Source organism: Silene latifolia, chromosome 5, assembly GCF_048544455.1.
Source record: "Silene latifolia isolate original U9 population chromosome 5, ASM4854445v1, whole genome shotgun sequence".
Classification (NCBI taxonomy): domain Eukaryota; kingdom Viridiplantae; phylum Streptophyta; class Magnoliopsida; order Caryophyllales; family Caryophyllaceae; genus Silene; species Silene latifolia.
In genome coordinates, this window is record NC_133530.1 from 29,355,488 (window position 1) to 29,370,070 (window position 14,583).

General features: G+C 37.0%; 1 protein-coding gene across 1 annotated transcript; it reads right to left on the reverse strand.

The window, feature by feature from the left end:
- Positions 1 to 9,165: 9,165 nt before the first annotated feature.
- LOC141655151 (receptor-like protein EIX2) lies at positions 9,166 to 12,105 on the reverse strand. The gene has a single exon (XM_074462243.1). The coding sequence runs from the start codon at positions 12,103 to 12,105 to the stop codon at positions 9,166 to 9,168; it is 2,940 nt and encodes a 979-aa protein (XP_074318344.1).
- Between the last annotated feature and the right edge of the window lie 2,478 nt (positions 12,106 to 14,583).

Sequence of the window (14,583 nt, forward strand, 5' to 3'; positions counted from 1 at the left end):
TTGATTAAATGAGATACGGTCTAAGTAATCGAATTGTTTCATTACTCTGATGAGATTATTGTTTAAGGAAACAATTAAATTGAATGAATTATTATAAATACAAGTTATTGTGATTTATAATTGGTAAAATATTGTGGTACAAGTAATTATGAATTACTAGGTCGATTTTTGTATATGACGTATTTTTATTAATACGTTGATTTTTAATATGTTAAAAATACATAACAAATTTATGTAACATATGACATGTGACATAAGACAAATTGACATTTTGACAAAGATAATATGGAGTCCATATTATCTATGTATGCCGAAATTAAGAGGAGAATTAGGCTAATATTGTGTTGATTATATTAGTGGAGAACATAATCATTACCTAAAGACTAGCCATGCAAAACCTATTTCTCATTGTGAAGAACAACTAGTGCATGCATTGGCTCCCTCTTCTCCCTATTCCACCCGGTTTTACACAAAGAAGGGCAAAGGGTTTTTGCCTTATTTTTGTCATATACAATACATAACATAGTTGTTGTTGTGTATTATTATCATTCATTCATCAAAAAAATTAAGAATTTTTAGAAAGATAAAAACTTCCTTTTCTCCTCTCTTAAACCGGTTTTTAGGAGACCAAAAACCAATTTATTTTGGGTCATTTTTATGCTAAATTAATATTGTACTAGTATTCATAATATTAATTTTATTAAGAGTGTGCCTTGGGTATTATACTTTAGGAGAGATCCTATACTTGGATCTTAGTTCTTCCATTAAGGAAAGCACAAGAACAAGAGAGGAGATCTCTCTTGTGCCCTTATAAACCGAAATTCCAATGTAAGATAAAGATTTCTTCTTTATATTGTTTATAGTTTGCATGCATAAGATCACCATTTAATTTTATGATTAAATTAACATAAAACATATATGAATATGTTGAGTATATAGATCTACTTTTCCTTCAGAAAGATGGGAGTTTGAGGTTGTGCATAGACTACAGGGAGTTGAACCGAGTGACGGTGAAGAACAAGTATCCTTTGCCAAGGATAGATGACATGTTCGATCAGTTGAGTGGTGCATCAGTCTTTTCTAAGATTGATTTGAGGTCGGGATACCATCAGGTGAAGATTAGAGAGGTGGACATACCAAAGACAGCTTTCACGTCGAGGTATGGCCATTATGAGTATGTGGTGATGCCGTTTGGGTTATCTAATGCACCGGCTGTGTTTATGGATTTGATGAACAGAATCTTCAGACAGTTTTTGGACAAGTTTGTGGTGGTGTTTATCGATGACATCTTAGTCTACTCTAAGACTAAGGAGGAGCATGAGGAGCATATGAGGATTGTGTTGCAGACTTTGAGTTAGCATGGGTTGTATGCTAAGCTGTCCAAGTGTGAGTTCTGGTTAGAGAAAGTTTCTTTTCTGGGGCATGTGATCTCTAAGGAGGGAGTAGCTGTGGATCCGGCGAAGATTGAGGCAGTGACAAAGTGGGAAGCACCAAAGAATGTTGCTGAGATCAGGAGTTTCTTGGGTTTAGCTGGATACGACAGACGGTTCGTGAAAGATTTCTCCAAGATAGCTAGACCTATGACAGCGTTGATGAGGAAAGAGAACAGGTTTCGTTGGGATGCGAGTTGTGAGAAGACGTTCCAAACATTAAAGGAGCGTTTGACCACAGCTCCTATCTTAGCATTTCCTGAAGGGATCGAGAACTTTGAGGTTTATACAGACGCCTCAAAGAATGGGTTGGGATGTGTGTTGATGCAGAACGGTAAGGTGATTGCCTATGCTTCTAGGCAATTGAAGCTGTATGAGGAGAACTACCCTACACATGATCTGGAGTTGGGTGCAGTGGTGTTTGCTCTCAAGATTTGGAGACATTACCTTTATGGGGCGACCTTTAAGGTATTTTCGGATCACAAGAGTCTCAAGTACATCTTCACTCAAAAGAAGTTGAACATGAGACAGAGGAGGTGGATGGAGCTGATTGGCGATTATGACATGGATATTATCTACCATGAAGGGAAAGCCAATGTTGTTGCAGATGCTTTGAGTAGGAAGAGTGTACACTCCCTGTGTACAGCTCTATCTTTGATGAGGTTGAGAGATGAGGTGGGGAAGTTTGGGATACATATGATGCAGAGAGGGGATGCTGTGGGAGATTTGTGATGACGGCTGATCTTTATGATGATATTCGAGGTAAACAGGCTTTAGATCCTAAGATGGTTGAGTGGAGAGCTGGAGTAGAGAAAGGGACAGTGTCTCGATTCTCTATTCATACAGATGGTAGTTTGAGGTTCGATGGTAGGTGGTGTGTCCCTAATGATGAGGAGCTGAAAAAGACAATCATGACAGAGGCACATTGTACACCGTATTCAGTACATCCAGGTGGTGATAAGCTATACAAGGATTTGAAGAACACGTTTTGGTGGCCTGGGATGAAGAAAGAAACAGCTGAGTTTGTGGCCCGTTGTTTGACATGCCAGAGAGTTAAAGGAGAACAGCGACGACCACAAGGTAAGATTCAGTCTTTAGAGGTACCTGAGTGGAAGTGGGAATCCATTTCTATGGATTTTATCGTGGGTTTGCCAAAGAGTCAACAGGGTAACAACATGATATGGGTGATAGTAGATCGACTGACCAGGTCAGCTCACTTTGTTCCAATGAAAGATACATGGACTAAAGCACAATTAGCTATGGCTTATCGAAAGAATGTGCTAAAGTTACATGGAGTCCCTAAGAAAATAGTGTCTGACAGAGATGCGAGATTTATCTCAAGGTTTTGGAAAGAGTTGCAGGAATCTTTGGGAACAACTTTGAAGATGAGTACAAAGACATTTCATCCTCGCGACAGACGGTCGGTCGACCGAGAGGACAATCAAAACTCTTGAGGATATGTTACGAGCTTGTGTGATGGATTTTGGTGGTAGCTGGGAACAGAGGTTGGATTTGATAGAGTTTTCTTACAACAACAGCTACCACACTAGTATTGGCATGGCACCGTTTGAGGCTTTATATGGGAGGAGATGCAGGAGTCCGATTTGTTGGGACGACAATCGAGGCGAGTGGTTCTAGGACCAGAGATGGTACATGAGATGGTTGAAAGCAGATAAAGATGATCGGGGAACGGATGAGAAGCGGCTCGGGATAGACAAAAGAGTTATGCGAGATCTACATCGTAGGGATATAGAGTTTCGGGTTGGGGATAAGGTTCTTCTGAAAGTGTCTCCTATGCGTGGGGTTATGAGATTTAGGAAGAAAGGCAAGCTGAGTCAGAAGTTCATCGGGCCTTATGAGATCTTAGAGCGAGTTGGAGAGGTTGCATATCGTCTGGCTTTACCAGCTGCGTTAGAAAGAGTGCATAATGTGTTTCATGTATCGCAGCTGCGGAAGTATGTGAGTGACCCGTCACATGTGTTAGAGGTAGAGAGCTTAGAGCTAGATGAGTCTTTATCATATCTTGAGGTACCTAAGCAGATTCTTGACCGGAAGGTTAGGAAGACTAGGAGTGGTGAGACAGTTTTGCTTAAGATCCTTTGGTCTAACCACGAGACTGAGGAAGCTACATGGGAGGCAGAGGATGCCGTGAGAGAGCGCTACCCTTTCCTTTTTGATCAGGTATGTATGGCTACGGGGACGTAACCTTGTTTCTTTTAGGGGGGTAGGAGATGATCGCAAAGAGTTTTTAAGAGTTTTTATACCCTTTTTATGTTGTGTCGGTATAGTTGTTGTCGTTGAGTCGGGTTGAGTTTGGGTTAGTAACATGTTTTATGTTGAGTTTGTTTTGGTTGTTGAGTCGGGAGTGTTGTAGTGTGAGTCTTTGTTTTGTTGTGGTTTGAACTTCGGGGACGAAGTTCTTTTTAAGGAGGGAAGACTGTAATACTACGTATTTATGAGTCTCTGGGTACTCTATCGAGTAGGCCTTACTCTGTCGAGTAAGGGCGAGTTGCAGTTTAAAATAGTTTCTGACCTGTTGGGTACTCGATCGAGTAGCGTGGATACTCGATCGAGTAAAGGGGCACTCGATCGAGTACCTTAGCTACTCGATCGAGTAACCGGTTTACGGGGGATGATTTCTCGGGTTTTGTTAATAATGCGATTAAGTATATAATAACTTCCGTCATTCTTCTTAAACACTTTTTAAAACCTAATCACTGTGAAAAGAGAAATCAAACTACGTCATTCGCTTTAATCGCATTGTTGGCAAATCCCGGAGCTTGGAAGGTCGGATTTTACCTTGCTTTATACCGTTGTGATCCTTGCGTCGAGGGTAAGACCTATGTACCATTTTTATAGTATTTCATTAAAGTTAGTTAAACCCTAACATTTGGAATTGGGGGTTTTGTTGTGTTATATGCATGGTAGTGATTATATGTTTGTATGTTAGGAGGAGGATTCGTAGAGGAAGCATTTTGATATCAGCTGTGAGATCGTCTGATTGTGTTGTGCTTTCCAGGTAGGGTTTTCCTACTCAGTATTAGTCCCATAATTGGTTGTTTATGTGTTGCGGTTGTTGAATAATATCGTAATTGTGTTGTGACGGTTGTTGATTGTGATTGTTTGTCTCTGGTTCTCGAGATGCGTTCTCGGCTGAGTGGAGTCACTTGCGGGAGTGGCTTCACGCCCTAGTTTCGCCTCCTGTGGAACCCGCCACAGGAGGGATGTGCACATTAATGGGACAAGGTTTTCGCTCGGTATGATGAGCGGGGATTTGGTGGGTACGGCTGCGGTCCCCCCTTTGGCGTGGCTGGTCCAGTGGACGATCGGTGACGGAGATTGATTGGAGTGGGTGATTGTGTGTGACTTGCTTGAGTGTGTTAATTATTATCTTGTTGGTTATATAAATTGTGTGATTAGTCGACCCGGTTTATTGTTTTAAAACTGCGGTGATCCATTCGGGGATGGTGAGCAGATATTGAGCAGGTATGAGTTGAGTACTGGGATAGCTGGGATGTGCCACGGTCTGATGATAGAAGTCTTCCGCTGTAGCTAGTAGTTTAATAAACATTTCAGTTAGCTGATTAGACAGTTGATTTGAAACATGTATTCGTATTTTGGTTTTGGTTTTGAGATTGTAACCTTTCGCTAAAGTATTTCTATTTAAATGTTGTTTCATTATTGTTTATTTGATTATCATTGCCTCGGGTAACCGAGATGGTAGCATCCTTATAACTGAGTGGTCCTGGTAAGGCACTTGGAGTATGGGGGTGTTACACCGTTTTTTGAAGAAATACCACTTGAATGAGGCAAATGTATATGCATTTTGAATGGTTCATTTTCATGCTCTATATGGTGGTTAAGCACCATTTTGAATCAAAATTTTATAGCAAGACCTCACTTGCCTTACAATAGGGCACTTCCCCTCATGAAGTGTCAAATTGCGAGTTGAAAGGGCTCCGGGTGAAGCTAAACCCGATTTGGCTATTATGAATAAAGTGTGAAAAATGGTTAGTATTAATAGGGGTCTTGATCCTGTTTAGGTTACTTACTCGGTGACGAGTAAATCTTAAGTGTGGAGAAGTTGATACGTGCCAAATTCGTACTATTTTTCCCTTTATTTCCTTACTTTTTGACCCATTTAGAGGCGCTCCACGAACCTTATCTCGCTATTTTATGCTCTTAATCCCGTACTTTCACTATTTTACGCATTTATGTAGGAATGAGCCGGAATTTGATAAAGGAAGCGAGAAAGAAAAAGATTCGAGTCAAAGCAAGGAGGAAAAGAGGAAGAGTATGTTGAGAAAGGACTCTCTAACGGTAGGCGGGCCAACCGGCCAGCCGGCAGAGAGCTCCCCCTATGTCTTAGAAAGTTTGAAGACGGAATTGATGCCCTAATGCAAAATATCTCGCTACCGGCAGATGTACCGGTAGCCGGTAGCCCGGTAGAGAGATCCAAGAAGAGTTGAAATTGAAGAAAAGAAGATGTCCTCTACCGGTAGGCCGGCAATCGGTCAACCGGCAGGGACACCCCCCAGCTTTGAAGATTGAAGAATTGAATCAAAAGAACAATATCTCGCTGCCGGTATGGGCACCGGTAGCCGGTCAACCGGTAAAGGACCCCTCTACCAGCATTCTTCCCACCAACCTAATTTGTAACCTAATTTTTGGAGATCATATATATACCCCTCTCCTCTAAATCATTGCTACACTAGCCTAGATATTTTCAAGCACTTAATATTTATTCAAACTTTGTTAATCAAGTCTTAATCCTTCCCTAATCCCCCCTACTACTAAGAGAATAAAACTCCTCTTAGTTTTCCCTCCAAAAAGCATCTAGCTAAATATGGTAATAAATAAAATTTTCTTTCATTACATTATTATCTTTTCAATGAATATATTCTTATAAATAAACTCTAATTTTTTAAATAAAAATTTATAATTATAAATTTTTCATTAAAATAAAATAAAATTGATATTAAATTATAAAGTATAAGTTGCTAAATTTTTCAGTAATGCAATAATTATTATTGTAGAGAATAACTTGACACATGCTTATTATTAGCTTCGTGACAAAAAAATTCACAACTTAAATAATTTTTTTTATTAGTTTTCCATTTCAATTTTTTTGTTTCATATCAAAATACAATAGAGTGAACTTATAAATATTAATGAGGTGCAAATTTTAAAAGTATAAATCCTTCTATATACTAAGAGAATATGGAAACAAATTAGATTTTCATTTATTAAACTAATTTTACATTTAAAATAATCTATACATAAAAATTGTATCTCCTATTATTAACTTCGTGACGAAATTTTTTTTTAAAAAAAAAAATTGATGTAGTTAAAATATTTTCATAAAAAACACAATTTATGGAATTATTCAATTCTTTTGATTAATTTTAATATTGGTTATTTTTTATAAAAATTCGCGAGATATAAATCTAAAATCTATAACTAATACACAAAAAATTAAAAGGCCTAAATTTACCGCGCATTTGCGCGGGATCTACACTAGTTAAATATTAATCCTTTAGCTAATTAGTATTAATTTAGTGTTGCTCAATAGTTTACATTTGGGCATTGAATTGTAATAGAAGATTTTGAATAATCTCTTCTCTTTATTAATCCAAGATTCAACCTTTCATTGTTGTTAGTACAATTTCTCATCTTTTATAGTCTTTATTTCAATTGTTTACATTTCTGTATCTCCCTTTATTATTGTTATAGTTTATATCATGTTTCCCATCACTTTTGTTTGTCTTTCATCATTTGTTTACATTTACTTAAGCATGATGTGTGAGTAGTGACCCCCTAGGGTTTAGGGGGATCCTAAGTGGAAATTAATGGTATAATTTGGGTAATTAATAATTGAGTTTTGGGTAGAATGTTAGTTTTCTTATTCTTGCACATAAGGTGTTTGTAGAATTATGTGAGTGAAAGTTTACACCTTTCTTCATTCTTTGCTTAAATTCCCCATAAATGAAAGTTTGTAGGGTCTTTTGATAGCTTGATTAAGTTGAGATTGGATACTCAATGAAAATTGTGTGTCTATCTTTAGGGAGACCAAGATATTGAGTCTCTTACCTAGGCTAACCACTACCCATACCCGATTATTTACCCTTGTTTACCTTTACGCTTTACCCACTTAGGGGAGCCCAAAGACCCTAGTTTTAATATAAACCGTTTCATTTGCATTATCACTGTTTTAGTTGCTTGAGTTAGTTGCATAAACTTCAAATCCTCTTATTGTTCGACTAAAATAGACCTAAAACGAATTGAGTAGAAACTCACACCATCCTCGAGTTCGATACCCGATCGATACTACCATTTTATCGGAGTTTATAAATTGTTTTGATAGTAGGAAAAGACGACTAATCCTTACTCATCAGTAGCTATTTAAACATTTGAGAAATACATTGATAAAATAAAAAGAAATTGCTATTTTATAGTGTTCTACTTTCTCCTATCATTAGTTGTACAACTTTTTTTTGTTAAATGGGGTTATTTGACAAATTAAATGGGTTTTTGAGGTCGGTTTCAAACTATTTGGACAAATGGGTCCACGTCATCACTTAAACTTTTTTTTTCCTGTTTTTATATATAACCGCCAACTACAAATAAAAGTGATGATGTTAATCCATTAGCCCAAATAGTTTGAAATCGACCCCAAAAACTCAATTAATTTGTAAAATAACCCATTTTTAGCGATTTAAAAAGTTCGGACATCAAGCACTAAAAATCACAGTCAAGTTCAGAAGTGGCCACTTTTAGAAGCAGTCCCTCAAGTCCTCTAAAGTCTTCCACCATGATACTCTTTGGACTTTTGTAACAAGCTCCTCAATGCAATTCTTCCTATGATAATAATAATTCTGGTCAATATTCCGTTATTTTTTTTTTTTTTTGAAGGTAAAGAAATTAGGTCGATCTTCATTTTTTTGGATGAAGAGATAAGTTGAAGTCATTGATTTTCAAACCACCTCAAACGAGTTCGACAATTTGACATGAGTACCCAATAAAGACCATTAAGTCACCAACTTTTTTGACTTTACAAAAGAAATGTTTAATAACCGATATTCCGTTATTATATGTTTAATTCCTTTCATTCATCATTTGCAGGTACCTACTTGGCATATTATTCCACGCATACATTTTTTCCAGTTACTGACTATTTGTCGTGATAACTTTGACCAAACTAGACCCGCCTAACCAGTCACCGGACAAGGACTTAACATGGACCCAACTCAACTCGGAAAATTACACTGACCTGATAAAAACCAAACTTGACATGATTCGATTTGTTTTAGCTTGATTAGTAACCAATCCAAGTAAGTGGAGTAACTCAATAACCCCCTTTAATATGTGACGTTTTTTTTGGTACCCAAAGATTGGATTGAGTTTATATTGCAGTTAAACGACAGCCCAACAACAACAACAACAAGTATACATGTATCTGGATCAAATTAGGTCCTCCTAAGAAATAGGTAAATCACCTGCATAGCAATCTGTTAGAAGGAAATCATAAAATCACAGTTATTAGAATTCAACACATAAAAGTAGCTGTATCTACAGACTACAGCTTAGTGCCCTGAAATTGCATCTTATTTATACAATAAATACAAAGCCAAATTAACGGTTACAAGCGAATTTAAATTCATGATGATCTATGCCAAACTGTTAGCTTCATGCTATTCAGCACATACATTCATTCATAACATGACAATCAGGAAACTTACCGCTGATTTTTGAGCTTGTTGATCCTTATCATTACTTGAACATAAAAGTAATCCGCGACATTTCCCACAACCTGAAAGAAAGCGAACCTGAACCTCGTCTTGAGCAGCAAACTCCCCACTACTCCCCAAAATCCAGTTGCAAATCCCGACATTATTACCAAATACAACACTGTTTTTTCCCAAACTTCTTTCTTCAGTTCCTTGTGTGGTTTTTCTTGTCCTTGGATCGGCTGATTTTCAGTTTGCTTGGTCCTGCATTTGTTTGGCAAAGGGTCACCACAAAGTCCAGGGTTGCCTATATATGTCATTGATGGATCTTCGAGCACTTGGAGTTGATGTCCGGTGGGGATTTCTCCTTGTAATTTGTTGTAGGACAAGTTGAGACGAACCAATGAAGTTAAGTCTGAGATGCTTGGCGGGATTGTGCCTGACAGATTATTGTTTGATAGATCGAGGGATTCTAAAGATGTCATTTCACCGATCTTGTTTGGGATATTCCCAGTCAGATGGTTGTGAGACAAGTTAAGACCGATAAGTGCAGATAGGTTTGTGATCTCTTCAGGGATGGTGCCTGTTAAGGCATTACATGAAAGGTCTAAGTTTATGACAAACTCGAGAGTTGTTGTGTATTGTAGTTCTGCTCCTTTCAGAACCACCATTGTGCTATCATCTTGGACTTGAGGAAAAGAATAAACCAGGCCGCTCAGTAAGTGGCCAAAACAACGAGGTATGTCTCCTGTCAAGTTGTTCAAGGAAAGGTCAATAAATTGGAGTGTATGGATTGAACACAATGTTGGTGGAATAGAACCAGTAAGTTGATTTCCGCGTAGCCTGAGCAGTGCTAGAAAAGTATCGCTTCCCCAGTTACTTGGTATATTCCCAACTAGCTGATTCTCACCAAGATCCAGAATTTGCAAGTCTGAATTATTACCCAATGTTGGAGGAATCGGGCCTCGAAGAGAATTTTCACTCAACTTGAGAAATGTTAATGGCCGAATCAGTCCCATAGACAAGGGAATAATCCCTGAAAGATTGTTGGAAGCTAAGTTGATATAACCTAGAAAATCAAAATCAGCCCAACAATCAGGAATGACTCCTGAAATGTTATTCTTCTGAAGATCTAGGAAGTTCAAGGAACGAAGTTGACCTATGGGAAGACATACGGGAGCGCCGACTGATGTATTATTCTTAGCAGAAGGATCGTGATATACAAGTGACCCAGAAAGCAAGTTAAACGAGAGATCTATGGATTCAAGTGCGAAATAAGAGTTAAACTGTGGGACTGGACCTGTAATTTGATTATGAGAAATAGTTAAAAACTTCAACTGATTGCTTGAGAAACATTGAGGTAGCTCTCCGAACATATTATTATCCGAAAAATCTAATGTACTGAGCTTGGTCTGCTCACCAATCCAACGTGGGAACTGAGCTTGGATTTTACAAGATGCCATATTGAGCCAAGAGAGTTGAAATGGGGGAGACCAATTAGAAGTAATATTCCACTCCACAACATTGTAGCTTAGGTCTAACCACTCTAATCTTGAGAGGTTATCTAAGTGGGACTCCGACAGTGCACCTTGTAGAAAGTTTAATGAGAGGTCTAACTCTTCCAAGTATGATAATCTTCCAATTGATTTTGGAATGGGACCATTTATACCATTGTAACTTATGTCTACCACTCTCAAATACTTGAAGTCCCCCAGCCAGGAAGGCAACATGCCTCCAATCATGTTTCGACCCAACCTCAAATTCTCCAAATCATAACTGGCGCATTTGGAGAAATTATTGTGGCTAGCTACTATGCTCCCTCCAATAGAATTGTATGACAAATCAAAATTTATGAGCTTGCATAAGTTCCCTAGTATACCCATGATCGCACCTCCCTCAACGCTACTAAATCTGTTAGAGCTAAGGTAGAGATATTCGAGTTTTCTCATGTTTCTCATCGAGAGTGGGATTGAGCCATTTAATTTATTGCTTGAAAGGTCAAGGTATGTAAGGGAGGTCATATTTCCCAACCACAATGGGATTGAGCCATTTAAGGTGTTGGCTAAAAGGTCGAGGTGTGTTAGGGAGGTCATAGTTCTCAACCACATTGGGAATGAGTCTGTAAAAAAATTGTATGAGGCAGCGAGGTGCCGTAGGGAGGTCATGTTGGCCAAAAAATAAGGCAGTCTTCCACCTAATGAGTTACCTGAAATATCAAGGTGTTGAATCCTAGAAAGGCAAGTGGAATTAGAGAAAAGGGTGCTAAGTAATAAGGGGTTATTCTTAAGATTCTGACATTCACGAAGATGCAGGTCTAGCAAAGAAGGAGGCATGTTGAGTGCGTCCATGGAATTATTGGAGTGAAGTATATAATTACGACCGAAATCAAGATATTGCAAACTTACAAGTTTAGAAACCCAATGTAAATCACTGGATAAGAACTGATTGTAGTTCAAATCGAGTGTCTGTAATCTAGTAAGATTGCTGAGCTGGGATGGCACAATGTCGCTAAAGTCTGAACAGGATAGGTTCAAATACCTGAGATGCTTGAAAGCACCTATGAACTTGGGGATTTGACTGCCTAGGAAGTCAATGGTGCTCAAATCCAAGTAGTTCAGGTGGCTGAGTCCAAGCAGAGAAGGGTCTAGTTTTGGAGAGGATAGTGAGTCACTACTAGCGCCATAAGGCTCATAAAAAGGGTTGTGTAGGTCGAGACGGGTGACGAAGGCTGTAACATTGTCACAGCTCACTCCTTCCCAATCACAACAACCCTTGCCCTCCCAAGATGACAACATATTTGTTGGGTTACTAAGACTGTGCTTGAACTTGAGGAGGGCCTCTCGTTCCGCCTCATGGCACCCTATTGCGAAGCCCTGGTGTACATTTAATGCACCCAAGTTCAGTAGCAATATGAAAACAAACTGTGTTATAACACATATTCTTAACATTGTTCATTCAATGAAACACAAGTCGGGTTTTAACTTTTGCTATGAACAAGTTTTTGATTGGTGTGTTAACTGATTAGATATGGTCCTATATATATATAGTTAGTTATGTACCTATGTAAGGCTGTCTATTGAATTAGACTAACTCATTAACTCTGATTAAATAAGGAATACATTAATACATGACTTTGTCTCAAATTAGGGTCCTCTCATAAAAGGACCCGCTACGTTAGTTACAATAAAATTGTTCCACTGTATGTATACTCCTTTCATTTCATTTCATTTATATAGTCACTATTTGACTAGAGTTCATCATTAGATTACGTAAATATATTTTTTAAATAATCTTGGTATTATATTTATTTTTAGGATACGTAAACTAAACACTACTGTAGTATGTTTCTATCCAATGGTGAAGCGGAATATCATGCTTTGGCCATAGTGGTTTCGAAATCCTGTTAGATCTGAAACCCTTGGTTTATATTGTGACAATCTTTATGCAATCTACTTATCTGCAAACAGAGCATATTGAGATCGGCATTTGTTTTGATGTAAAAGAATGGCGCGTCGCGAAGTTCGAGTTTTACATGGTCCATCTTGCCATTAGACAGAACACTTTTTATATATGATTACCGTATGAAGCAGAACCTTGCCGGTCTCAAGGGTCAAGTCTTCCTTCTGCCCGTCAACCACGTCCCTCAAGGGTCAAGTCTTCCTTTTGTCCGTCAACCAAGTCTTTCATGTAAATTGTACTACCTCCTATTTGAGTATGGATCCGCTTTCTTTTTCTCTCCATTTTCTTCATAATTACACCCTTTTATATACCATTTTTCTAAAAAAAAACTTCCTTTTATAAACTTTTTAATAAACTATTCCCCTAAAATGTTCTCAGATTAGAAGTTGCACCCATTTTCACATTTCGGTGACATATTCCGGTAAAATTCAAATTTTCTGTTCTAAATTCATACTTGTTTGGGTCATCGTGTATTAAATGATAATCTCGGTAGAGAATATTGTATAGTAGTGTATATAAAGTTGTCATTTATTGTTCTTGATTTTCCGGGATTTTCTGTATATATATATATATATATATATATATATATATATATATATATATATATATATATATATATATATATATATATATATATATAGTATAAGGATCAAGAGAGTCCTTCACATATTTTTGAGTCCATAAGTCTTATTAAGGGCCATTAGATCAAGCAAAATGGATGGCCTAGATTGAGTCCCCAAAAGTGGTGTTTAATAACTAATCCTACACACTCTCTCCTCCCACACTAATCTACCATAATTAATCACTAATTTACTATATATTTTTTATCCACTCACCCACTTATCTCTCATCTCACACATTTCACTTCCTCCCTCTCTAAAAACCCCAATAAATCAAAACCCAAATAAATAAAAAAACCCAAAAACCCATATAAATAAAAAAAAAACCCAAAATCCAAATAAATCACTCATTCCTCTTTTCTCCATTCACCACCACCCACTACCACCGGCCACCACCACGCACGACCACCGTTGACGCCACCACCGCCTCACATTTTTTTTTCAATTTTCGTTTTTTTTTTTTTTTTTTTTTTTTTGGTGTTAAATTTTATGTTTCGTTTTTTTTTGCTATTTGTTATTTTTTGTTGTTTTTTTAATTTTATTTATATACGTATTCTCGACTTATTATTTATTTTCTCAAATCTCGTCTTGTCATAATTTTTTTCTTTTTCATATTTTTTATTTTGTTCTTAGATCTAGTAAAATATATCTCATGTAATTTGTTAATTTTAATCTTAGATCTAATAAATAAAAAATATATTTTTGAAAAAAAAAACGTATCAAAAAGTTACACACACGATATATTTAGTTTATCATAATTCAGATTTGGTGTTTATTATTTATGTTTGGGGTCGGTTTTTTTTTTTTTTTTTTTTTTTTTGCTTTTTCCTTCTTCACAGATCTCAACTTAAATTGTTTGTTTGTTTTTTGTTTTTTTTAATATTTTTTAATATTAATTGTACACCCACTCAAGAATGTCATACATCTTTTAAATTAGTTATGGAAGCAAAAACAGAAATCATGATTCAAAGTGTGATAATTCCTGACAATAGTAGCCTTTGGGCCATACTTTCATAACCATGGAATGTCACCTCCCCTGGGAAGTACCATACTATCATAGCCTTTAGGCACTAGCATTTCATAGCCTTTCGGCACTAGCCATTCAAAGTGTTTTATTTTTTTTTTTTCAGATTTTGTGTTCAAACTTTTTGGTTTTAGATCTAATTTTTTTTAGTTCGTTTTTTAAGTTCTTTTAAAGTTGCACTCGTATTGTATTAAAGTTACACTCCTTTTCTATTAAGGATACACGTTATTCTATTAAAATTACATTTTGCTCTATTATGGTACTTTTTTTTGTAGGTCTTGTTTTTTTATCGGGTTAATTTTTCAAATCTGTGTTTTTTATGT